The following is a 26507-nucleotide window of genomic DNA, read 5'->3' as shown; positions in this document are numbered from 1 at the left end:
CTCTGCATGTGAACCCTTGCATCGTCACTAGCAGGTAACAGGAAGTGGTCGCTTGTGTCCTCAGTGACCTGTGTGAATGTGGCAACCGGACTTCTCTCTATTACAAAGCGCGTGTGCTGCTGGCTATCTCTCTGGTCCAATCATGAGCAGTCTTAATCATGCTATAGTCTAAGTATGTCCATTTGTTCTTCCGTCAATGTTTTATTATTGTCCTATCAAAACACAAAGCATTCTGGGATATGAAAACATCATATCAGCAGCCTGAAAAGTAATTTTGACAGATAATATTGGCAACATACACATAAGCTGCAGTAATACAAGAAATAAATCCATTTCAGCACATGCTTTTCTGGCACTGGTTTTGTGATAACACCTGAAAAACAGTATTATTATTATATATTTTAAATGTATCTTATTTATGTTTATGTTTATGTTCATTTTCAACAACCAAACACTGCAGACTACAACATTTGTCCTGCTAGTATTCTGGGGTTGGGATTTTATGAGTTATAATCGAGTCGTTTGTCAGTGTGTCAACCATAATGAGCAATGTGGCAGACCTCAAGATACAGTTAGGAAATTCTACAGAGAAGCTCGAGAGTCTCAAATAAATCAGTTCAGACGGTCAAACTGTCCATCAGGCAAAGAGCTGGACCAGTGGGCCTTTGCTGTAAATCACCGTTGATAAAGTTTTGACAGTTAATGAACAGAGTCAAACATTTTTTATTTGTGTTGTGGTTTGTCATAATAGTTAATTTCCCAAAGCTGTACATGATTAAGAACCATATGCTATAAAAAACTCCTCTCAGTGACTCATATATATATATATATATATATATATATATATATATATATACGTGTATAGTTTTTTTTTACTCAAGATTTTTTTTCCCAACCAGCAGGAAATGTTATAAAACAAGATTAACATCAACATCGTCATGTAACAAGTAAAGTAAAACCTGGTCCTTTATCACAATGCCCACAATGTGTTATTTGTAAAAGCCATAATACAACACTTGGTGCTGCCGCATCTGATCACACTGATTTTCCAGCACGTTTGATTCTATCTCCTCCCTCATTTGTTGCATTTATCTGTATTTCATTGTTCAGTGTATTTCCTGGCTCCCTTTTGTAACCTCTGTTCTTATACCAGTTAATGTATAGTAACTTTGTAAGAAGACGCAATTTACTTTTTGTAGAAAAAAAAAAAAAAATCTTTATTGATTGACAAACAGCCTATACTTCACAACCACAGACTTACAGACAGCAGTCAGAGGACACAAAGTTGTTTGTATAAATAACTGTAGCAAATCTGTGCAAATATTAAAAATCAAAGCCGCAAAACAAGTTTGACTGGATGGAAAAGTGCAGGGCAATGAACATACAGGAGGCATACATGTAAACACGCCACCCCGAGTGTCAGGTACAAAAAATGCATAGGTTTAATTTGCAAGGAATGTTTCAAATAAATATTCTTTGCAAACAATCAGGAATGAGATAAAGCCAACTCCCCGAGTCCAGTGTCTTTGAGCAGCAGCCGATGAAGGTCCTTGAGTGGTCAGGACTGGATCTGTCAAATATAAAACAATGAGCATAAAGATTGTACTTATTTATTACTGACACAGAAAAGCAAATATTAAATGCAAAGACTTACCCAAAACAGTCACATTGTAGCTGACCTCCCGAACATTCCCGTCTCCATTGATGATCTGTCCCGTGTAGACTCCAGTGTCTCCCAGTTTGAGGTCAGTGATGTGGAGAGTTCCCGTCAGATCCACCTCCAGTCGACCTCTGTATCTCTCTGGAGCCTCGCACTTATGCTGCTCATTTTCAAAGCTGACCAGCGTCTCCTGGTCCACACCCCAAATAAAGTCATGGTTCCCTGATAGAGGAATTCCACGACTGGGTAGAGAGACTTTCCCTCCAGCCTGAACCTCCAGAGGCACCGGGGGCGTCTCTGCAGAACATGGTGCACTCAGGAACACTGAAAGAGAGGGAGACGTCGTCAGCTCTCTTCTCATTTACACAAGGACATGATAAAACATGACAGGACTTCAAAGAAAAGCCTCAAAATAGCGACAAAAACGAGGATGAAAACGGAATTAAAAAAGTGACAAACGTGGCGAAAACACAACAACAACAAAAAAGCCACAAAAAAGTAATGAAAAATAACAAAAACATGACAAAAATGCAGAGACAATGTGACAAAAAGCTATAATCACTTTTGTAGGTATTAGCTTTCAAATGAGGTGTTACACGGTTGCGTCGATTAAGTGAGAGGTTAACATATGTCTTTGGAAGTGCTGCATTTACAGGGCCGTTCCTCAGGCCCAGTCTGCACGTGTTGCTCAAGTGTCATGTTGCACATAGTTACACATATAATAACAGTGAATAAAAGTACTTACACAAAGTTGTCGCTAATTTGAAGATGAACATGATTGCTTCTTCTTACCTTACCTTACTTAGTGTGAATGAAGGAGAGAGAGAGTCAGTGCCATCGTTTTGTTCCCGTCCCGCTCTAACCACTTCCTCCCCCCCATCCTATTGGAAAGTTTAGAATCAGGCGAGTCGTGATGACACTGCTCTTTAACCTAACTTAACCTTTACCTTTTATTGCTTTGCCACTTTTATTTAGACACACGGAGACATAATGTGGTCTAGATGTGGATTTGGGTTAAAAATAGTTGGGGGGGGGGCAAGTCTACTCACAAAACAACCAAAAAAAAAGAGCAATATGAACGTTTATGTCTCTAATTTTACCTCGCAAGTTCATATGAGAAATGACATGATTCAAAATAAAAAAGTAATCAAACATTTGTCAGTTGTGTAAAGCGACAGAATAATGAATGTAACTTCCTATGAGTCGCATAAACGTTTGAAGTGTGCTACTGCTACTGGTATATTTACTGTAAGTGCTTGGTTTCCCGTGAAATGCATGGCGCATCAGTGAAGAGGAGAGGACATAGTCACATGTTTTACAAAAGGAATGGCGGCACAGAAACAAAAGGAGGGGTGTTGTCTGTTAGCAACTTATCTGCGGGAAGGATAATTACAAAAAAACCTCAAACCAAACAAATCAAGAAGCTGGGTGTGTAGATAGGTGTGTGTAAATAGATAAGATAGATACACACCTTTTACGAACTTTATGCAGCTGTGAAGCACTGAATTGTTTTGTTGTTTTGAACGTGTGTTTGTATGGGTGTAGTTTTAAGTGTATGTGTGTTCTGTAATTGCCCTGTCATTATGTTTTGTTTAAATGCATTTTTAAAAAGTTGGAAGATTTGTGCAAATATAAACAGGTACTATGCCTGTTTATTGTTTTTATTGATTTTATCTGTTTTCTTGTCATTTTCGTTTCAACTGTGAAGCACTTTGAATTGCCTTGTGTATGAATTGTGCACTACAAATAAACTTGCCTTGCCTGTGATCTATCTAAATGTGCATAATTGTTTAAAAAAAGAAAGAAATTGTGCTTAGTCTTCACAGATATAAATCCCTAATGCTTGGGCAGTGACATTAGAATCAACAGAGAAATACATTAAAGGGATATTTGAGGATTTTTGACATAGGGCCTCATTTCCTAGTTATCCAGAGTGTTGCTGATACCTGGAGATATTTTTTTGTAATTCATGCAGTTCTTACGTTTGAAGAGTTTCGTGGCGCTAGGCTAGTGCAAGGCTAATGCATTTCTATGGTATCAGCTAGCCTGCATTAAAAACAGTCTGACCCGCTCCACAGTGCACCTGAGGCAAATCACTTATAACGCCAGACTAACCATATAAATGTCTGTGTCGATAGAATAATTTTAACCATTTTGCATTTAAAATAACTTATATTTGAGCAGCATCTGCTTCGTGTTTGTATAAGCTACGCAGCGGCGGAGTGATCTGCTAGAAAGTAGTCCCTCAAAATGCGATCATTCGTGTGATGCAAGGTCAGTCATATTCCAAAAATGATTCTATCGACAGACATTTATATGGTGCACTGTGGAGTGTGTAAGACTGTTTTTAATGCAGGCTAGCTGACATCGTAGAAATGCGCTAGCCTTGCATTATCCTAGCGCCAGGAAACTTTTCAAACATAAGAACTGCATGAATTACAATAAAATATCTCCAAGTACTAGCAACACTCTGGATAACTAGGAGGCCCTATGTCAAAAATCCTGAAATATCCCTTTAAACAACAACAAACAACAACCTAACTTAGTCGACTAAAAAGCTTCAAGAGAGTCGACAGAGTCAGCCACGCAGAAGGCCAGGAGTAAGTTATTCCGCTGACTAACTCTGGCTTAAAACATCAAACTAAGGACTAAAGGTGTGCACAGAGGATTAGGGATTTTATTGTTTTTAGGTTTTCATGATTTAGAGTCACAACAGCAGAATCTTCTCTCTGACGTAGTGCAGCGCCCACCCACTCAGCCAAACTCAGAAAGATTTTCGCATAAGGTTTCAAAACCACGTGAGCACAATTACAAACGTCATAACACACTATTGAAAGACATTTAGGCGTCTCTAAACACCACACACGTTTAAGGTAATGCCTACAGGTCATGTTAAATGCTTTAGTGATTTTAGGTTGTGTTGTGCTTAAGCCCAGAGCTTTGGACATGTCCCTGAAGGGTCCCAGTTACATCAGAGTGTATTCAAGACTTCCTCTAAATGAATCACTCTCTTTTTTCCACAACCAAATAAAAAAAACTTCACCCTCAGTTTTAGTTTTTAGTTCTTTCTATATTTTGTAGATAATACAGTCCTGAAGTTTATATATTGATTAGCAAGTCAAGTTTGTGATTGTTACTCTGTATAATGTGACATGCCTCTTTCTGCTTCAGTGCTTAAATAAACAAAATAATAAACAATACTGTTCAGTGAGTCTCGGCTTTGAGTCGATGCACGGCTGATTTTCAGAGATAGTGGCAGTATTTGCACAGTAATATTTTAAAATATATAGTATTTCCCAAAAACTGCAGGCAGGAACACAAACTAAACTATCAAACCTTTCCACATTTCTCAGCTCAGATTGAACTGAAAGTTTTCAAATGTAATTGTTGAACCTGCGAATGAGTTAGAAATAGTCAGACCCGCCAGACTTTTGCTTCATTGTATTGAAACATTTCCACCTAAATGGTTAAAACTAGAGTCCAAGTACGTCGAGATGTTGTTATCCACACACGTATGGTAAATGGACTCAACTTATAGCTATAGCGCTTTTTCTACCTTGATCAGGCCCAAAGCACTTTTCAGTAACAGTCATTCACTCTCTCATTCATACACCAATGTACGCAGACACTGGAGGCAAGTAGGGTGAAGTGTCTTGCCCAAGGACACAACGACAGTGTGACCTTCCGATCACGAGACGACCCGCTCTACCACCGTTGCCTCGTATGCTGTAAGACAGGGGTAGGCAACGTCAGGCCCGGGAGCCAAATTCGGCCCTCCAGCATAAAACTTTTGGCCCCCAAGAGAATTTGGAAGAAACATTTATTCATAAATCAGAGACCAAATATGTGAAAAGGACTCTAAACTGTGGAAAATAATGTAAATATCTTCACATTTCCAAGCAAATGACCAAATTGGGTCATATATTATGTGCAAAACATGAAAAAAGGTGCTTTACTTTGGGCTACAATGGTGAGTTTCGGCCCTTGGTGTTATGGCACTGAAGAAAATCGGCCCTCCATGACACAAACTTGCCTACCCCTGCTGTAAGAGTTTTACAAGATATGACCGAATGAACGCCGTTGGAAATGCACGACCAGAAAATACAGAAAAAAGTACTGTGGCCCCATAGAAAGTAGCAGAAAGCAGATTTTAACCGCTGCCCCAATGGCACTCAAGTCCATCTACAATAACTGTTGCTTAAACTAAATACAGTGAGTGGAAAGTGTAGTAGTAGTAGTTAATTTTCTTCATATGTCACATTTTTCAAAGATCATATCCATTATACAATATGAAAAACATGTACTTTAAGTATCTGAGTGCTAAATGATGCCTGACCGAAAGGGGTTTAGGCTGAAGTCAAGACTGCCTAACCCCATTTACAACTGTGACACTATGTCCAAAGATAATACAGTTTCTCTAACACCAATCTTCATTCAAGTGTTCTATACTTCTCCATAATATAAAACTTTAACTATGAATTTTCTTAAATGCTTTAATAGTTTTGGAGCCCTTAAGTTGAAGAGGTAAACCGCTCCATAGATCAACTCCTTTGACTGATAAACACTTCCTCTTAGTATTAGTCCTCGCCGTGGGTTTTTGTAGCATATAATTTCCTTTGCGGTTGTATTAGATTCATGGGTTGCAGAGAAGCTATGGGTGTGGCCCTCTGGAGAAGCAAAGTGGGTCCAAGCCAAAGGTCCGACTCACCGCAGCCCAGCAACGCTTCGCGTCACAGCTGCCCGGTCTTGCCAGTCGGAGTAACAGAACCGACCCAACTCCTCCATTAACTTTTCCCCTTCCTGCCTGTTACGCACACCGCACTTTTGGACTAATCCCCCCTTTTTATCCGACCTTCTAAACATTTTAACTTTTTGTAATAATAAAACTTGACCATTTAAAAACCTGCGAATTTTGTCCACCTACTGGTTGTCAGACAGAACTCTGGGCGTTACACCTTGGGCATCACAACTGCTGCGTAAACATCAACAAGATCGTGCCATTTTAAGACATTTAATCTAATAAAAAGTGGATTTGTTGGTGCAAGGTATTCTGTATGGCTGATTACTCTAATTGTGTGAAGTCCTGAAATACTATGTGATGAACAAACAGGAGTGAAGAGACAGAGAGAAGAGATAAAGTTGAGACTAAAAACAATGCACTGCAAGTTGGGGCCTTACACTGACAGTCAAATACAAATCAGTCCGATGTATATTAAAACATGTATCGCGGCCCTTGAGTCTTTAAGTTGATTTCTGTGTTAGGCTAAAGAGCAGATGTTGCACATTGATAATTACTTTTGATGTTGTAATATCAGGTGTACTGTCCCTGTGTCATTAAAGTGGCCATAGTCGTCTTTATCCATAGTTAGTGTCGCTATTGTTTGTTCACAAGGGCTAATCAAACAGAGTCCTGAAGTCCCCGAACTCTCCCCCCCCTTGCACATGACGACACATTCCTTTGGCACGTTTTCCAGAGCAGAACTGGTCATGTCCTTTAGTCATTTTCACAAATAAAAACTTTGTTGCTTTGGTAACACTTTATAGTGTTGTAGGCCTTACCAATTGGAGGCCATTACCAATATGCTTGTAAAGTATTAAGAAGCTGCTTATACTTTGATCTGTTAACAAACTAGTAGGCCATTGATAATATGCTCATAAAGATAAATAACCTCTTAACTCCCACATGAACCGAGCACATGATCTCCAGTTTAGCATTACCCAAATCTGAAAGTTTCTTGAGAAAGAAAACAGGGATAAAAACACAAAAAAAGTAACAAGAGCAATAGACGAGCAACAAAAAAACAATTAAAGTGCAGCAAAAAAGTGAGAGAAACTCAAAATAGTGGCAAAAATGACATAAAAAAGACAGTTTTGTAATTCTTAGCTTTCAAATGAGGTGTACACAAGCCTATAGGCTCCAGTCGAGAAGCTTTTAGTTTTGGGTAAAGTTGAACTGGAGAAAATGCTCTTGGTTAATGTGGGTGGTAAGAGGTTAAAGCAGTACTATGTAACTATGTGTTGTTCACCTTAATAAATTCTTTTTCGTAGTCCCTCTGGGGGTAATACAAGTGTTAATGGGATGATTGGGGGGTCTTTCATCTCCCCCTGGTGTCTCTGGCCAGAAAACCACAATTGCAACTTAGCTGCCACTGGGTTGGAGTCACCAAGACACACTTATGGAATCACGAAGAAGAAGCTAACAGGCTCACGGGCAAAGCTAACTGTGGGCTAGCGCCGCTTAAACAGTGTTTACAACCAAGTTTGAGTGAAAAAACTATCTCCATTGTGTAATTGGATGTACAATATCCCTCTCTCCCTCTTTTCTGTCAGCGTAATATTTACTCTCACGGACAATTAATGTAAAAAACCGCGACATGCTACGACACGTGCAGTGGTGCTTATGGCCCCTCGGCACAAGTTACTTAGTACTGCTGCAGGCTGATCATTATGTTATTATCAACTACCATGATAATAATAGGCCATGAATAATATGCTTATTCATAGCCTACACTAATCATAATCCTAACCCTTAAACCTACTAATGTTGCACACCTTAATATAAAGCGCTACAGGTGCTTTTTCTGCAGTTCTGGGCATTATAGTTCCACTGTCGTGTTTCGTCATGTCGTGAAAATGCATCATCCAGGAGGTTCTCAGCTGAGCCGTTCCAAGCAAAATAGATTCACCAGTTATCAAGGCCCACACATGATTGTGATTCTGCAATTGCTGTATTGTATTTTGCTGTGAGTATCCAATTGTTTTGAGCAATGCACTTAAACTTTTGAAAACATCAATTCTGCTTTGATGAATGTGCCAAAGCAACTGGTAAAAGCTGTAGCTGGTGAATAAAATAACAGGCTACTTAACAGGACAACATATTGAGCAGGCTACAGTTATCTCAATAAGATAATAACATCATTTCCCAAAAATTCCAACATGGGGAAAGTGTGGAAAGGGTTTTTTTAATTTTCAAGTCTTTGTCCAAAGTAAGAAAAGTAGGTACGTTTGTTTACTGACTCCACCCAATCAAGCTGTATCTGTCTCTTGAGTCATAGTCGCCCCCAACCCTCTGCCCCATGATGACAGGAAGTAAAACCAGACTGGCAGGATTCATAATAGCTAACTATCCCACTGATCCTCCAACAGGAACATGAAAGCACAAATAAGATCATATTCACTGAACAGGTGGAGATTTGTGGGTAGGTTGTGTGTGTTGACACTGATATTTATTGTTCATGTTAAAATGCACAGGGATTTGCACAAACAAACTTACAATACTTTTAAAAATCTGTTTCTAGAGCAGCATTTCTCAAACTATAGTATGGGTAGAGGAGCTGCTTTGGGTACTATTGCCTTTCGAGTTTTCATCTTATTTAGATACAATTGTGTTGTTTGTTTGTTTGTGTTTGATAGTCCTTACTTTAAACTACTTCATTCATTCTTTATTGTGGATCTAGTTTTGTCAATTCTTTAGACCCGACATAATCCTCGGTGAGTCGTTCATGGTCGTACTTGGAAAGCTCTACTTGTAAAACACAGACAGACTAAAGCTGACTCACTTGCCGCTAGCTTGTGTCCCCATGGGAATGAAGCAGCATGGAAATCAGACAGGAAGCACATGCAAGAAAGCGGCGGCAGAAGCTCAGTACTGGCATGTCTGATTGGGAAAGAGCCAATATTTTAACGGAAGTGGAACACATTATAACGATTTATTTCTCTGATTGGTGTTGGAATGTTGTTGCGTCTTTTTAAAGCTTTAACCGAGACGGTAACACTTTACATTACGGGCCGGTAAGTCCGTGGTACTTACAGTGGTAATTATTGTGGTACTACTTACAATGGTACTTACAGTGGTAATTCTAGGTATTTATTGTGGTACATACAGTGGTAATTATTGTGGTACTACTTACATTGGTACTTACAGTGGTAATTCTAGGTATTTATTGTGTAACTTACAGTGGTAAGTACTATTAGCATTTGCAGTGGTAATTCTAGGTTCTTACTGCGATACTAAAAGTGATAATTACTTGTAATTAGGTTTGGGGGTTAGGATTAGAGTTAAGGAGACACAGAGTTACCACTGTTTCTCTTGTTACTAAGAGATACAGTGGTAATGCTCTTAGTAATGAAGGTTGTACTTCTATTTACTTTGGTACTTTAATTGATAGTTTCTAGTAGTTACAGTGATACATCTATTGTACTTATTGGTAATTCAAGGATACTACAGCAGCAATTCATAGGTAGTAAATGTGGTACTTCTACACACAGAAGTCATTTCTAGGATTGTGTGACTATAAAACAACTTAAAACAGCATTAGGAAAAACAAGAAGTACAACCTTCATTCCTAGAGCTACCACTGTATCTAGAAGTACATACCTTGTAATTCTCACTGTAGTATACTTTAAGTGCCACAATAAGTGCCTAGAAGTACCACTATTATTACTAGAACTTACCACTGTAAGTACCACCATAAGTACCACCGTAAGTCCCTAGAATTACCTCTGTAAGTACCAAGGACTTACCGGCCCGTAATGTAAAGTGTTACCAGGATGGTTAAATACTAGACAGATATTTGTGAACTGAAGATTTCCCCAAATGAATAAATTGTGTTTTGACAGAATATTGCAGTGATGAAAATGAAGCGGTTTGTTGTACAGAACTTTAGTTTGTTTGTAGTAGGACTGTAGTGGTTTCAGAGTGGTGTGGTCGGCCTGAGACCAGCTGGTGAAGCATTAATGCTGAAAAACATTTAATCTTGGGTGGACATCGAGTTTCTGATAAACCTAAAAATTAAATTTGACTTTCTTTACAGTTTTGGTGACATGAGCATTGAGTTTGGAGTCTATGAGAATACAGAGACACTTAAATTCTGTAACTATTTGAAGTTTTTCACCGGATATTACAATGTCCAGCTCTTCCTTCCTGTCTCTGTCGAGTGCAGACGCGTTTTCTAACTGCTCCTGGCTTTCGTGCTTTTTTTTCCTGCTTCTGCGAGTGTCTTTGTCTGACTTTTGTTTCTCTTTGACTACCTGCTCTCTGTCCTCCCGAACCGCTGAACTATGGAATTGATTAACTGGAATCTCAGCGCAATTGATAAGGTTTTTTCACAAAGTGAGGCCACGGAGGAGGTCGTCTTCCCTGACTGGACTTTCACAGCTACGGTGGACGTGTGGAGTAAGTGGATCGTTTGCCTAGCGGTCCTGTCAGTCGGAGACATCAAAGATCTTCACTTATTTGGACTCTTGATAACAGGGTACGGACTTGGCTTTGCCCTGGTTTATCGAAAAAGTCGGAAAGTTGACAACTTGCAATCGGACCCCGCTGCTGTCGCTTAAAATGAACGAGCACTTTGGAGCAGGGAGTGACCGAGTGATGGAACTATACAGGAAAGTAATGCACAATGATGGACTGTTCTCACTGTGGAGACGGACAAAAGGAGGGCGACATCTTGGCAGGAAAAGGGACGAACTGTGAAGGAACTACCTGCTCTGGAGAACTGAACTTATGCTGAGACCAAGAAAAAATAAAAAAGCTAATTTATTATAAATTGATGAACTAATACTGGAATAATTCTTTTTCCTCCTGAGAGGAGATTGAAGCAGCTGGACCTCTTATCTCACCTACACCGTCAGCATTCCCCACTCAAGGTCAAGTCACAGAGCTAAACCAGATACGGACTGACGCTTCTGTGACTATATTTACAAACATTCACACACAGCATTCATTTCAAGGACTAAGCAAATAACCGCAAACATATCCCCTACCTAACCACGCCTCAAATCCCTCTGTGTCATGGGTCTGTGTTCACCAACGTTTTTAACTCCCCCACCCTCGCCCTCCAGTCGACAGGCGGGCGCCCCTCCCCTACCCAACAAAACATTCCAGCGCCTGCTCAGGTGTACTGTGTGTTTCCCATATCTTGATGTTTTTATATATGTGCTTTGCCTTAACTTAACCTGATTGTAATTTCGCATATTTTCTTTTGAGTTGCCTTGTGTACGAAATGCTTGCCTTTACTGGGAGCCGAGTCTTTGGGATCCGTTCATTTCACAGAGCCATTCAAAAGACTGGCTCTTATCAAATATAACATTTTAATAACACCAGCCGGATAACTCACTAAGATGGGACAGATATTTCCATCATTGAACAGTTCCTCATAGACACGTGCTTTTGCTGTGGGCGGCTCAGCTCTCCTAAGACGTGACTGTAACTTTACCAGGAGTGGGAACGTCTCCAGCTCGTCTCCATGGAGATGAATTTGAGATTTAACCTCTTAACCCCCACTTGAACCAAGCACATTTTCTCCAGTTTTTTATTGCCCGAATCTAAAAGCTTTAAATAAAAAAAAGCGTCAAAATAGCGACAAAAAGGATGAAAACCATCAAAAAAACATCAAAAAGGTGACATTAAAAGCGACAAAAGAGCGACAAGATGAGCATGTCAAAAGAAAAAGAGAAAAACAGCAGCAAGAAAGCGATGGAAACACTGGCGAAAGTGTGATGACAACAACGCGCCAATAGCGGGAGGAAAAAGATCAGTTTTGTACTAGGTCTTAGTTTTCATATGAGGCGTTACTTTGACCTACAGAGGCCCTGTTTATCTGTGTGTCAAATCCCACAAACTCACATTAATGAGCAATGCTGCCATCTAGTGGTAGCATCACACACAGAGATCATGTATTAAAAAAACAACAACACACCCCATATCAGAAGGGAGCAGCCTATTAGAAGCTCATTCATGATGCCTCACAGCCTGTGATACAGTTTTAACATTCAAATTCCTTTATGTGTGGAGTGTGAATGTTCTCTAAGGCCAAATGAAGTTCCCTTGCGTCCATAGAGTGAATAAAGCCCATGGCAACAATCCAGCATTGCATTTTTATGATGTTGTGTTCATTCACATGCTCTGTCACATTGTCACAACATCTAAAACCAAGACAACAGTGTCATTTGGCCATTAAATAAACATGATTACTATAAGACTAAGGCATGTTTTTATAGGAGCACAGGATACAAAAAGAGCTTATCAGAGCTTATCAACTGTAAGTCGCATTCACAACAAATCAACATATGTAATAATTTAAAAGCAGACTGAAATAGTTGCAGTTTATATGTCACAAAAGCTGCAATTATTGACAAATAATGTCCTGCAAACTATAAAATATTGTGTTTCAATGTGCTCAATGTAGGTCTTAATTAAACATATAAATTGCAGATTTTAAATTGGGAAGCACGCAATAATAACTGTTATTGTAATCACAATGCTTGTTTTAAAAATCACCGTAATTTGGCAAACGTCCATTAGCTAAATAATCCCTACAGGACGCAATGCTGCCCTCAAGCGGACATCAGGTATCAGATATCAGTCGAAGAAAAATTTTGCATTGCATTTGTTTGGGCTGTTCCTTTTTGCAAGTACAGACTGGTACCTGGACCTCATTTTTCCCGCTTTGGTTTTCGTTGACTATCAACTTATGATATTGTGAAGTCAATGCAAAAAAATATATCTTGTTTGTTTGTTTGTTTGTTTGTTTTTGTTTTTTTGTTTTCACTGAGGAATAAAATATAAAATTTGACGATATAAATCAAGCGAAGAAATGCATGGAGGTTTGTCTCTTACTGATCTATTGACGTTTTACTTTTTTGGGGGAAAGAGCAAGCTGCAACTTCAAAATTACATTCTCAAGAAGAAGTTTAATGAACTGCGTAATAAACGTACTTCAAGGTAACAGTTGCTTGAAACCTTTCTCTCGCACTTACCACTATAAAGCACGCCCCTCTCTCCTGTAGGCCTACTTTTTTTTAACTTTTACTTTTTTCTTTAATGAAATCGGGAGTTTCCCCTCAATCCAGATCCGCAGTGACTAACACTGAACTGATAAGGCCAAACCCGCAGCAGAACAAACAACACAGTCAGAAATATGAAACCACTGCACATTTGTTCGACATAAACAACGATGTCTCCGCTCGACAAAACAACTGCGCGCGTGCAAACTGTGTGCAACATACTTAACGTTTCATATTAAAGGCAAAAAGTTTGGCTATATTCCTCTCACCTGTTTGTTGCTGCAGACGTGTCGTTGTTGTTGAATCCGGACATTGGACTAAGTGTGGGAAGTTGCTCAACTGGTCAGGACAAGTTGCATAACCGCCTGTTCCAACTCCAATAGGCCGACGATTACTTTCACTTTCCACAGTGTTGCAGATTTACTGTGGCTTAGGCTCAATTGTCACATTTGCTTTTCATCATGTAAGGCCCAGATACTCAGTTATTCACTCTTTTGACTTCTACGTATCTGGACTTTTGACACGTAAAATAGATGTATTTTGTCTACTTAACTCTTCATAATGAGTTAAAACGCCATGGTGGATTTTTTTGCTCTTAACCTGGTGCTGTGGAGATTTTCTCGGTGCCATTAATTCTAATGCTGATTTATTGGATCTTGGTTTGTGCATCAATGTGTCTACAGTCTCTGAGCAAAACAAATCATTTCTCATGCAATTTTGGTGTCCATCCAATCACAGAAACTCCTCCTCACCCAAATGCAGAAGAAATGTTCTCATTCACCAATGATGGTCACAAACAACTCTTCATAATCATCTCTTTTTATGTGTTTGTTTTCATAGTACTTTCTTATATTACAATTTCCACATTATTTTATGTTTTGTGTTCATAATTTATGTCAAACTGAATCATGAATCAAACTTTTACACTCAGACAGTTACTCCATTACTCACAGTACTCAAGTAAAATGTTCTTACTACATACTTTTTTACTCCTACTTGAGTGAATATTTCTTATTATATTTCTTATAATCTGTTATGTTGTGTAAATGTATATTGAACTGAATATGTGGGAGGCACTTATAAGCTTATTGCTTCAGCCTGCTCCATTGTGAGCATCCACACTATATGAATTTTGGAAGATAAAATGAATGTAAAATTGCTTCATCTAATCACGTCAAAGCAAACTCAGAGCAAAACATTCATTATCCACCTGGTGTTGCATGTCTGTGTCAGTGAGTGAAACCTTTTACACCACATTATCAAGTTTTTTCTTTTGTTTGTTTGCTTTGAAATAACCAGAATTTTGTCCTAAATAAGAAAAATAGCCGACATGGTTTTGGTTTGAAAGTCTGACATTTTGCTGAGTTATATAGAAAATCTGCTGCTAATGCACATTTTAAATCCACGCTGCAGAAATGGTTTCACTGTTACAGCCGATAAACTCTAAAACTAGAAACATAAACAGACGTGTCTGCAGCAACACCACAGGCTCAGCTTAAACATGCCACATTTGCAGTGGGTTTTCAAAAATAAAGCATTTGGACTTAATGGATACAGCCCTTGTGTTTGGCTGTACTCAGAACAAAGCATCTCTTAAGAGTCATGTAGGTGATGTCCCGCTTCCTGGACAGTAACATGGTCTGGTCTGATGTGGCACAGTATCACAGGCACACGTTTTAAAAGTTATGTTATGTTATGTTATGTTATGTTATGTTATGTTATGTTATGTTATGTTATGTTATGTTATGTTATGTTATGTTATGTTATGTTATGGCTTTGAAGAAAACTGCCTCATCCTCAAGATCAAAGTTTCCATTACTATAGGCCTACATGGCAAAAGCTTTAAGGGGAAAGTCATGAATAAAAGGCCTATCAATACCTGGGAAAATTCTGAGACCACATGATGGCGCTCTTCACTGTCTAATCATGTGTCCCTACATCACATGCTTTTGAATTGCCTCATAGGGATGAAAACATATATTTCTAAATGCTTAAACCTCTTAAATGTGGTTTAAGTTGTTCTCAGATGCATTGTTGCTCATTTCAATTGTTATTTGTTAGATTAAAGTAGATAATGAATATAGGTTTTGACATATTTGTATGTAATGAGGACAGAATTATTTTCATTTAGTTTTATTTTAGTCCTCATTTTTTGTTTATCATTCGGAGATTTACTTGAGTAACACTTGAGTATTATGCCACAATATGGTCTCTACTACCTCAACACTGTCTACATCTGCACCCTGATAGCACTAACAGATAATGCAGATGCGTATCGAGCCATAAACCATAATGTAAATAAAGATGGAGACAGAGGGCTCACCCATTTAGATAAAACGTAGCAGCTTTGAATGATAGAAGGTCAGTGTGGTGTGAGTGGATGTTCAAAGCCAGACTAATTATCATTTCACTTCATTAATACAGTATAAAATAAGCATTCAGTCATTTATTTATTTTGAGAATGGCAGCCCAATGTAAAAAATAATAATAATACAGTTTTTAAAAATGCAGGGATGCAAACCTGGCTTGACTGTTCCCAAGTCGAGCAATTGTCAAGTTGAGCTACACTTTGAGCTGGATGTGGTCAGTCAAAAGCATAAAGCTCAAAATACACTGAACAAAAAACAAGCAGGGTCGCGTTTCCTGACCTGTAACCTTGCAGGGAGCGGGACATCAAATGGAAGTTTTAAATGCGTCCTCTCTTGAACGTTTTATTCAGATAACCCACTACAAATATCAGTCAATGTCATGATTGTTAGGAGTATGTTTATGTTTTAAGACGACACAGACGACAGAATGATGCCTTTGTTTTCAGTGGCACAGGTTTGGGCTTCCATCCTTGAATTATGAATTATGTAGCCCTTCCTACCATGTACAGTGGGGAAAAAAAGTATTTGGTCAGTTTCACATAGACATTGTATTGGATTTTGGCCAAAAAAAATTTTCCTCACTGTATGAGATAACTGCATACTCCGTCTACTTCCCAGCACGGCCGTCACTTCACTGCATTGCCTGTTGAGACTTTCACTCAATAAATGCACCAAACTTGAGAACTTGTCTCACTGGCCATCCTTCCGGGCTTTCAGAGGCAAAAAGTGGGGTAGTTTTTGCCTGATGAAGGCCACTGGTCGTAACATTGCATTGAATAAAGGAACAGTGGCGTTGCAAGTAGACAGTGTGAACAAGATTTTATCCTGTTCTTAAGAGTGACATCACTGAACCCTAACAATCCCATTATTTAAAAAGATGAAAGCATTGTAATGTGTATAGCCTGCATTAGAGTTAGTTAATCACTAACCCGAGCAGTTAAACCATAATCAACTGCAACATTTCAAGTCTGGACCTGCCCTGCACATCTTTAAGATTAGTTAGGCTGGTTGTACTCCACCAACAAAGAAGGAAAATGAATCACTGCTTTGACTGCGCACAGTTGAACATACCAGTGGCATTAGAAAAAACGTGAAAGAACACAACATTTAATTTTGTTCAAAATATTGTATAACACTGAGTACAAGGGAGCATTCTGAATATGAACTCTTACTCTCTATGGCTTATTTCTATCTCATCATTTTATTGTGTAAACATGAAAGCAGGTATGGGTACAGTAAAACTACAGCTCTTCCTGTATCGACGGCTCTCACACTGATGTAGCTCCGTGACTCACTGTGAAAATGCCATGGAAAATTAGTCAACCAAATAAAAACATTCATTCAGCTTATGATCAAAACATCAAAACAATGAATCAAACGTGAGCTTAGGCAATGTTCCATGACCCACTTGAGAGCCCTGACCCACCATGTATATTTATACATTTGAATGGATGTGTTTTATGTTATTTATTTTTCTTCAAATAAATAAAACACACAAAATGGGCCCTGTCTCAACAGAGAAAGGAAGAGTATCATCGGATTGTTTGCTCCCATTTTTCATACATATTTAGAACTAAATCCAGCTATAGTTAAAATTATGTGTCTTTGGAGGAGGTGCTCAGGCTATTCATGTCTCTCCTCACACAGGGCAAGTCGATGTAACCCAAGGGACAAGCAGTGGCTCTGAATGAGCTGCGTTTCTGTTTGAGAATATCTATGCAAAGAATAAAAGGGCAAAAATAAATCAAATGTCAGACCTTGTAAACAATTGCATGGGCCCAAAAATATTAAGAGAAGCCGTTTGGGAGGAGTTTTGCACATGCTTGAGTTATATTTAGGACGTAATGCCTATGATCCAAACAAGAGCAAAACCTCAAGAGGTCCATACAGTCATATCTTTTCTGACAGGTTGTCCAAAGAAATTTAAGGATGCAAATGCAGCAGACGTGTTTTTCACTTTATATACACGCAACAGGAAGGTCCTGGGTTATTTTTGTGTGAAGGTTGTTTGTTCTCCTTTTGTCTGGTTTGATGTCCTGGGTCTTAGCAGCAGCAGTTACTTGAAGGAGAGGTTAAATGAAGGGGCCTCTGGGCATATGAAACAACAAACAAATCATTATAAAGTCTTCAGTCCTTTGCATTTGATTTGACTTACTGACTTATACAGATGTCATTGTCCCCAAATGGGAAATCTGTTTCATTTCTTTCAAGGGTTCAAAATTGTTATAGCCAGAAGATTATTTATTGTGCCTGCTTTATGGTTTGTCATGCCAAAGTCGTGTGAGTGTGTTTTCACCAATCTGTGGGCAGTAAACTGTGGTCTGTTCATCTGAAGTGAAGAGAAAACCACTGAGACTACATCCTGCATTTCCTGCAGACATTTCAAGAACCTGCTTTGACTCATGTGTACCTGCAGTGCACATGTTCCCCAGATCTACGTCTGAGTCGAGATACGTCAGTTTGACCCAGTTGATGACCTGCAGGACCAGGGAACATCTGGCTGACCCTACATGATGCTAAATCACAGAAAAACGAACTCAATACATAAATATGCAAACAAACATGCAATTAATCCTCAATTCCTCTAAACACTCGAGCCAGTCATATAAAGACCCATGATATTTCTGTGTATTTTCCAACACAGTACGTTTACGGGGTAAACTGTAAGGCTTTTTATTGAACTTTGTTCTGTTTGCAGTCATTAGATTGTGTCATTGATTTTGATCATAATATTATTCATAATAATGTGCATGGGCCCCTGCAGAATTTGAATAAAAAACAACTCAAGTAAAAGTAAAAAAGTACTTGGAAAAATTTTACTCGAGTATTCTGACCACTGAGTAACTGAGTAAAAGTTTATGTTTCAGTTAAAAAAAAGAGAGAAACAAAATGACAATCCTGACATTTCTGAAGAAAATGCCAAAAGAATGTATTGAAAAGATATATTTCTGAAGAAAAGGGTTTGTTATTTATGTAATATGGTTTAAGTAAGAGTAATACTTCATTACAATATTACTCAAGAAGAAATGAAACATAGGCGACTGACTGATACTCTAATAGTTCAGTTTCTTAAAGGAAAAGAGAAAGTTCTCCCCGCGGTCCCAAACCAGAGAGAGAGAGAAACTTGGAATCGAAGCGGCTGCTGTCCCAAATGATGTTGAAAAACGACGTATGCCTTTAACAGAAAGGGAGGGTCTCACTCTCAAGTGGTGAAAAGAAAGAGGAGATGTGCGGTGTTGGCTAGAGACGTAGCTGCAGCATGTCGACTTTAACAAAAAATGGATATTTGTAGACCGATGTACGTGAGGATCTTCATCATTTTATTCGGTAAGTTTCATCCAGTTTTATTGTAGGCGAGATTTTCGACACGACTGGACTTTGACAGTGCGCTCCCCAAAGGCTCTTTTCTTCTCTATATTCTTGGTGAGTCTGATAACTGCGTTTTTAAATTTACCTCTCGTGGAAGACAAGTTGGTTTTGTAGTTTTCTTGTTGACGTTGAAAACTCAATAGCTGCTAAGTAACAATGAAGAATTCTGGAGGAAATGAGGGAAACTTTCGCTCAGCACGCGCACCGCACCGCTGGGAACGTTGTACCAAATATCCATGAATGAGCGAGCCGGTGATGAGTTCCTGAGTTGCCCACTGCTCCTGGGAAGGCGCTTGGATCGAATTCACGGGTCACATTTCCTCCGCAATATCAGTGAAGATGTTCTTTCAGGATGTTTGACCTAATGATGTTGTTTATGTTTTTACAGTGTTACAATCATGTGATTCTGAAGTGAGGGTGAACCTGCCCGTCGTCGTGGGATCATCTGTTACCTTCTCTGACCCAGTGAAGGAGAGAGGATTTCTCATATTTGGACCAAACCTTATTGCTTCCGTTTCTAATGGTCTCTTTGAGATTGAAGAAGACATTTACTTAAACAGACTTCACTGGAGCGGCTCTGGACACTTCACTCTCTCAAATCTTCAGAAAAATGACTCTGGAGTTTACAGCATTAACTCAAAAAAAGGAAATGTGTTTACTAAATTATATGACCTCAAGCTATATGGTAAGCAACATTTTTAAACAATAACTCTCCGAATCCATAGCAGGTTTAGTCAGTAACAAAACTGTAACGGACATACACTTTTCTTTGAGCTAAGTCTATATCACTTGTTCTCCAGTGGGTCACAACTTGGTGATGTGGAGATTTTCTTGGTGCCATTCATTTTAATGCTGATTTATTGGATTGTGGTTTGTGCCTTAAATTTGTCTTGGATGGCCTCATTGTGTCTCACAGAACAGTCTCTGAGATCCAGTTCACACAGCAGATAATTTCTCATGCAATGTTGGTGTCCATCCAATCACAGAAGCTCTTCCACAACAGGTCACTCAAATGCAGAAGAAATGTTCTCATTCATCTGTGGTCACAAACATTACTGGAGAGTCTATTTGTAAAGGGCCCAAAACAACCTTATCAGATGAGTCTCTGAATAGATGATCTTTGGTTAGTTTTCTTCCAAACAACTGTGAATCCACTATATCCACTATAGCCTCAGAAATGTCACATCTAATTTTACTGGAAACATCTGCCATCGCTCAGGAATTAATACAGTCTCTTGTATGTTTTTTCTGTTTGTTCTGTTATTTCCAGACCCGGTGTCAGCTCCAGTGGTGTCCTGTGTGAACGTGAGTACGGACAGCCTTACTCTTCAGTGCTCAGTGAATCAAACAGAGCAGACCACACTGCGCTGGTTCAGAGAGGAGCGACCTGTGAACACGAGTCACTCAGGAGTGATCACTGTCCCTCGCCAGGATTATGACAAGTCAGAGTACAAATGTGTGGCTCAAAATCCTGCTGACAACAAGACCATTAGTGTGAATATAGCCACAGTCTGTGAAAACAAGGATACGCGATCAGGAGAGAAAGAAACAGAAACAACAATACCCCTCTGTAAGAATTTGAAACATTGAAAGAATCATTTGCTTTAGCTTGTTAATCATTTGTTTTTTGTGTTGTTAGATTATATCATTTCTGTAGCCTTGGTCCTGCTCCTCGTGTGTTTTGGGATTTTCATGAAGAAATGGTTCTCTGAAAAGCAAACACTACTTCCAACACAAGGCAAGTACTTCTACATTTTTAAATGATTGTTGGATAAACAGGTCTGCAGTGAACTGAAGTGTGGGATCGTGCACAGTATCTACCAGCTCTCAGACCACAAAGGTTTACAGCATTTTAAAGTGAAGTTCATGCACCTGACGTTGTGGTGAATGAGGTTTTTGCTTCTGGACAATAGCGTCACAGGAAGCAGAGCTAACTTAAAACTTCAACCCCACTCGCATGTGTTTGTCAGACTGTTACATTTAAACAGTTGCTTTTAGCCTTGATCTTCAAGTCAAACACTCCAGCCTTTATGAACATTGAAGTCTCTGGTAAAACATTTACATCCCAGTCAAAATTATTTATTATAAAAATCAATTTTATTAATTGGCAGAAATGTTGTGCAGTATGGTTTTAAACTCGACATCAAAGTTTCAGTTCCAGGATGTTATGGGCACAATGTTTGGGGGGGAGTCCTTATCAGGCCCTAAGAATACCAACCACTAACAAACAATGACAGGAGAAAACATCGAATCCTCTTCTTTGCGGCTGAAAATAAATGCATATTTTCCACAAACTTCTGATCTCAGAGGAACCACATGATGGCGCTATGGTATCTTCTTCACTGTCTAATCATGGCTCCCTGCATCACATGCTTTTGAATTGCCTCATGTGGATGAACTTGGACCCCCTCGCAAATTAGATGCAATTTTCGAGGGGGTCCAAGTTTATTTGTTTATTAGTGCAATTTTCCACTAATAAACAAATAAACACTAAGTTGGTCCTTAATTCTGTCTAAATTTTCATTAGATTATTTTTTAAGCTCCAACCCCTGGATTGTGTTGGAATCATGACAAAAACTCTCCTGATATTTCTTTTTCCAAGTTCCAACAACATTTACCTTTGCCTCATTGATCTTGAAGTTTGCTACCTAGAAGGCACTTGGTCAAATGGGTCTAGAAGCCTGTGTGTACAACCTTATGTATAATTCATTTACATTTGCTTACAACAACTACAAAATAGATATTGGAAGTAAAATACATTTTGTTAAGGCGAAACACTGCAGGTGAATAGGGAAAATGTTCAAATTTAAAGATATCTATTTGAAACTTTTGCTGTCGATTTGATTTTTAAAAAAAAACTAAATTTTGTTGTCATTTTATGTTTTCATATAAAAATAAGGCGCAAAATGTTTTAAAATATTGTTGTTTTTTTTTCTTTTCTATATTTCTTTTCATTTCATATCATATTTGCTTTATTCATTCCCAAATACAAAGCATCTGTAAGGGTTCTCCAAAAAACTATAAGGTCGATGAGGCAGGGGTAAATGTTATCCAATTGAGAAAAAGAAAATCACCAGGAGAGTTTTCTCTACTATGGCAGTGAATTCCAGAGGTTGGAGCTTATGTTTTCAAAATTTCAATTTTAAGGATCACCCTAATGAACACCTATACAGTATATTTAGTTTAAAAATCCTCAATGTTGTTTAAGAGGTGAAATGTGGAGGGGTTTCGACTTTGCACAATCCCTCACTGTCAATTTGTTTTGTACTGAGAACAGAATCATATATTTTTTTAAAAGGTCTCTCTAAGCCCTACTGCCTCAACTCTGTCTACATGACAGAAGCAGAGGTGTATTGAGCCATAAACAAAGCTCACAAGCTCCTCACCCACTGAGATAAAATGTCAGAGCTGTGAATCATAGGGGGTCAGTGTAATTATCATTTCACAGAAGTAAAAGTCAATGCAGGGATGTGGACTTGGGTTTGTTGAGCAATTGTCCTGGTGAGCTGCACAGTGAGCTGGATGTGGTCAGTCCAAAATGTGAATCTCCCGAGCTGAAACGTCTCAAAATGGCACTGAACAAAAATTACGACATCAAACGTGTCTTTACCATGAGCTGGGTCGTGTTTCCTGACCTGTATCTTTGCAGGGAGTGGGACATCACCAGCTCGTTTCCATGCAGATTTTGTGCCTTGGCTTTGACAACAGGTCATCAAATGAAAGTTTAAATGTGCACGGTCCTCTCGAGTCTTTAATGTTTTATTTTAATAAACCACTCCAAATGTCAATTAATGTTAGGAGTATGTTTATGTTTTTAGTTTTATGACTGGTTGTTGCTCTGTTGCTCCTACAAATGAAATGTTCCTCAGTCTGGCTTTAACTTCACTTGAACCTGCTGCTCCGGCTTTCAGATAAATATTGTAATGACAAATGTTTTATTTTTATATGAAAGCAAATTACATTTACAAAAAAATGTGTTTAGGCTGAAGAGGACCAGCAGACCAGCTCTCCGAGGTCCTCAGCCACATCTACAACCTGAGCCTCAGCCTGGAGAAGGTCCCTGTGGAAGACCTCCTGTTTGATTCTGGTTCCCAGAAGAAAGCACACCAAGGAACCAGCCCACTGCAGACCAGACGCCTTGACCTCCCACCTGATGAAGACCATGGAGCGGCTCATCCTTACCCACCTCCACTCTGTGGTGAGCTCCACCCACTGCAGTTTGCCTACAGGCCCAACATCAGAGTAGAGGACGCTGTCATCTCCCTGCTGCAGCGGGCGCTCACCTGCCTGGAGAGTGCTTTGGACTTCTCCAGCGTTTTCAGCACCATCCGACCGCTACTGCTGCTGCGGGACTGGCCACAGTATGTGCGGATGTCTCTGTTTTTTTATTTTGTTTTTTTTTAATATATATATATATAAGAAAATGGAAACTTGAAACTCATTTTTTTGCATCTATTGTTATGTTGATGATATACTGGGTAAACCTTGAACAAATACAGTTAAAAGTTAAAAAGTTTTTTTTCACCCATAGTTAGTGGTTGTGTGAAGCCATGTATGGTGAAACAACTCAGTTATTTTTAAATCTTAATGAAAAATTAAAGTACCGCTTTACCATTAGATTATATACAGAACCTTCTCCACCACTACCACAAAAGACTTCAAGCTGTCATTGATGTTAAAGGGGGCCGTACACAGTAATAGAACTGGAGTATGTAGTCACTGTAACTTTTGATCAGGATCATTTTGGTACTTTCTTTCATATTATGATTTTAAAATAGCAAACTCAGTTGTTTCACCACAAATGGCTTCACACAACCATGAACTATGAGTCAAAAAAAACTGTGTTATCTTTCATATTCTTTGAATCAAAAAATCAAAAATTCTGCCAGGGTATGTAAAACTTTTGAGCACAACTGTATATTGAAGAAAAATAAAATAAAATGTAAAATAACATCGGTGCAAAATCATGTGCAATAACCTTTGCATCGGTGGCACAGGAGCGCTGTTTCACAGCCCTGTGTCTGCGTAGGTTTCCTCCGGGTGCTCCGATGGTGGTCAGACCCGTGGCACAAATGTGTGCAGTCACGCCAGCGCTTTTGTCAGTCCCACCCAGGGGAAACTGAAGATACAAACGTAGCTTATCACCACCAAGTGTGGAGTGAATGTAAAATTGTCTCATGTAATATGTAAAATGTAATATCACACATTATGTGATATTACATTTTACATAATGTGTATAGCCTGCAATAGAGTTAGTTTGCAAATAATCATTAACCTGGGCATCAACTGCAACATTTCAAGTCTGGACCTGCACATCTTTGAACTTGTTTAATCAAGTTCAAAGACCAGTTAGGCTGGTTGTTCTCCACCAACTCAAAAAAAAAAAGACCATATGCTTCATATTTTTAATCATACTTTGCTATGCAGCCCAAAGTCTGAATCAGCCATAATAAACTTGGAACTAACTATTGACTTAGTGCAGTCTATAGTCTATAGTTAGTGTTTTGAAATTATAAAAATAAAGATGAGATGGTTAGATTAGACCAGACATGTTGGGCCAGCAACATCCTGCATGTTTGTGGCCGTTAAGATGTTATCGAGAAGCATTTCATGGTGTTGAGGCAGGTGGAGGTCTGTGAAGGTTGCATTTTCTCACTCTTGGGTGGGTTTCTTTCCTCCCCCGGACTCTTGGCTGAGGGTTTATGGGTAGGGTTGGGTTCAGTTAAACAATACCAGTGGCATTAGAAAAAAAGTGAAAGAACACAACATTTAATTTTGTTCATAATATTGAATACAATGGAACATTCTGAATATGAACTCTTACTCACTATGCCGTATTTCTATCTTATCATTTTATTCTGCAAATATGAAAGAAATTATTGGCACAATAAACTGCAGCTGTTCCTGCATCAACGGCTCTGTGACCCACCTTCAAAATATCACGACGATCTGTCAACCAAACAAAAACATGAAATTCAACTTATTGAAACTTAAGAACACAACATTTCATTTTGTTCATAACATTGATCATATTGAATTAAAGGAAGCATTCAGAATATGAACTCTTATTTGTCAGTTGCCTCCATTTTATTGCGCCAACATGGAAGCAGATATGGGCACAATAAAACTGCAGCTCCCTCTGCATCGACGGCTCTCAAACTGATGTAGCTCTGTGACTCCCTGTCAAAACAAAAAAAAACATAAAACAGGAGATTCAACTTGTGATCAAAACAATTTATCAAAGGGGATTTTAGGCAATGTTCCATGACCCACTTTAGAGTCCCGACCCACCAGTTGAGAACCGCTGCTTTACATTATTATAAGTAGAATTAATATTTATTTCTCTCAAAACTAATAGTTTTCTTTTGGAGAGGTTTTGGCATAAGTGTGGCTTCCACCTCTCCCGCACACGCTACTGTTTTTTGTATATTTTTACATGTAAATGAATGGCTTAAAGAATTAAAGTGCTAAATAAATAAATAAAACAAAATGGGCGCTGTCTCAACAAACAATGGAAGAGTATCCTCGGATTGCTCATATCCTTCATCTTTCATATATTTTTATAACTACTTGAAGGAGGTACTTTGCATTTGATTTGACTGACTTTTACAGACTTCATTGTCCCCATATGGGCAATGCGTTCTTTGCATTTAATTTCCTTCATGGGTTCCAAATATTTATAGCCAGAAGATTATTTTTTGTGCCAGTTTTATGGTTTGCCATGCCAAAGTCGTGTGAGTGTGTTTTCACCAATCTGTGGGCAGTAAACTGTGGTCTGTTCATCTAAAGTGAAGAGAAAACCACTGAGACTACATCCTGCATTTCCTGCAGACATTTCAAGAACCTGCTTTGACTCATGTGTACCTGCAGTGCACACGCTCCCCAGATCTACGTCTGTGTTGATACTATACCATCAGTTTGACCCAGTTGACCTCCGGGACCAGGGAACATCGGGCTGACCCTGATGATACTTAGTAGCAAAAAAAGTCATAAATATACAAGCAATGCCAAATATGCCAAATATTAATCCTTAATTCCTCTAAACACTCGAGCCAGTCATAGAAAGACCCATGATGTTTATGTGTATTTTCCACTGCAAAAGAAAGACAGTACGTTTAGGGGGTAAACTGTATTATCATTGATTTTGATCATGATATTATTCATAATAATGCTCTGACTACTGAGTAACTGAGTAAAAGTGTATGTTTCAGTTAAAAAGAAAAAAGGAAACAAAACGAGTAATAAATGTGAAAATCCTAACATTTCTGAAGAAAATGCCATAAGAATAATCCTTTGGCTGCCCCACCGCTTTTCAGAGCGCC

The 26507-nt window shown here is 38.8% G+C and overlaps 1 protein-coding gene and 1 long non-coding RNA gene across 2 annotated transcripts; one reads left to right on the top strand and one right to left on the bottom strand.

Moving 5' to 3' along the window:
• Positions 1–1364: 1364 nt before the first annotated feature.
• LOC306960929 lies at positions 1365–13748 on the bottom strand. The gene is made up of 3 exons (XR_013792723.1): positions 13717–13748; positions 1655–1984; positions 1365–1570 (listed from the first exon to the last, which is right to left on the bottom strand). It is a non-coding gene; the product is annotated as an uncharacterized lncRNA (long non-coding RNA).
• Positions 13749–19028: 5280 nt separating this feature from the next.
• On the top strand, positions 19029–26144 carry LOC306961092 (uncharacterized protein; the record flags this gene model as incomplete). Its single annotated transcript, XM_079553703.1, has 6 exons — positions 19029–19143; positions 19574–19870; positions 20456–20755; positions 20825–20859; positions 23281–23546; positions 26072–26144. Exons 1-6 carry the CDS (start codon positions 19095–19097, stop codon positions 26142–26144), a joined length of 1020 nt encoding a protein of 339 aa, XP_079409829.1. The 5' UTR covers positions 19029–19094.
• Positions 26145–26507: the final 363 nt, after the last annotated feature.

This window comes from Gobius niger (genome assembly GCF_951799975.1).
Source record: "Gobius niger genome assembly, chromosome: 3".
Classification (NCBI taxonomy): Eukaryota; Metazoa; Chordata; class Actinopteri; order Gobiiformes; family Gobiidae; genus Gobius; species Gobius niger.
The sequence above is the reverse complement of the archived record's forward strand: the minus strand, read 5'-3'. Positions and strand labels throughout refer to the sequence as shown.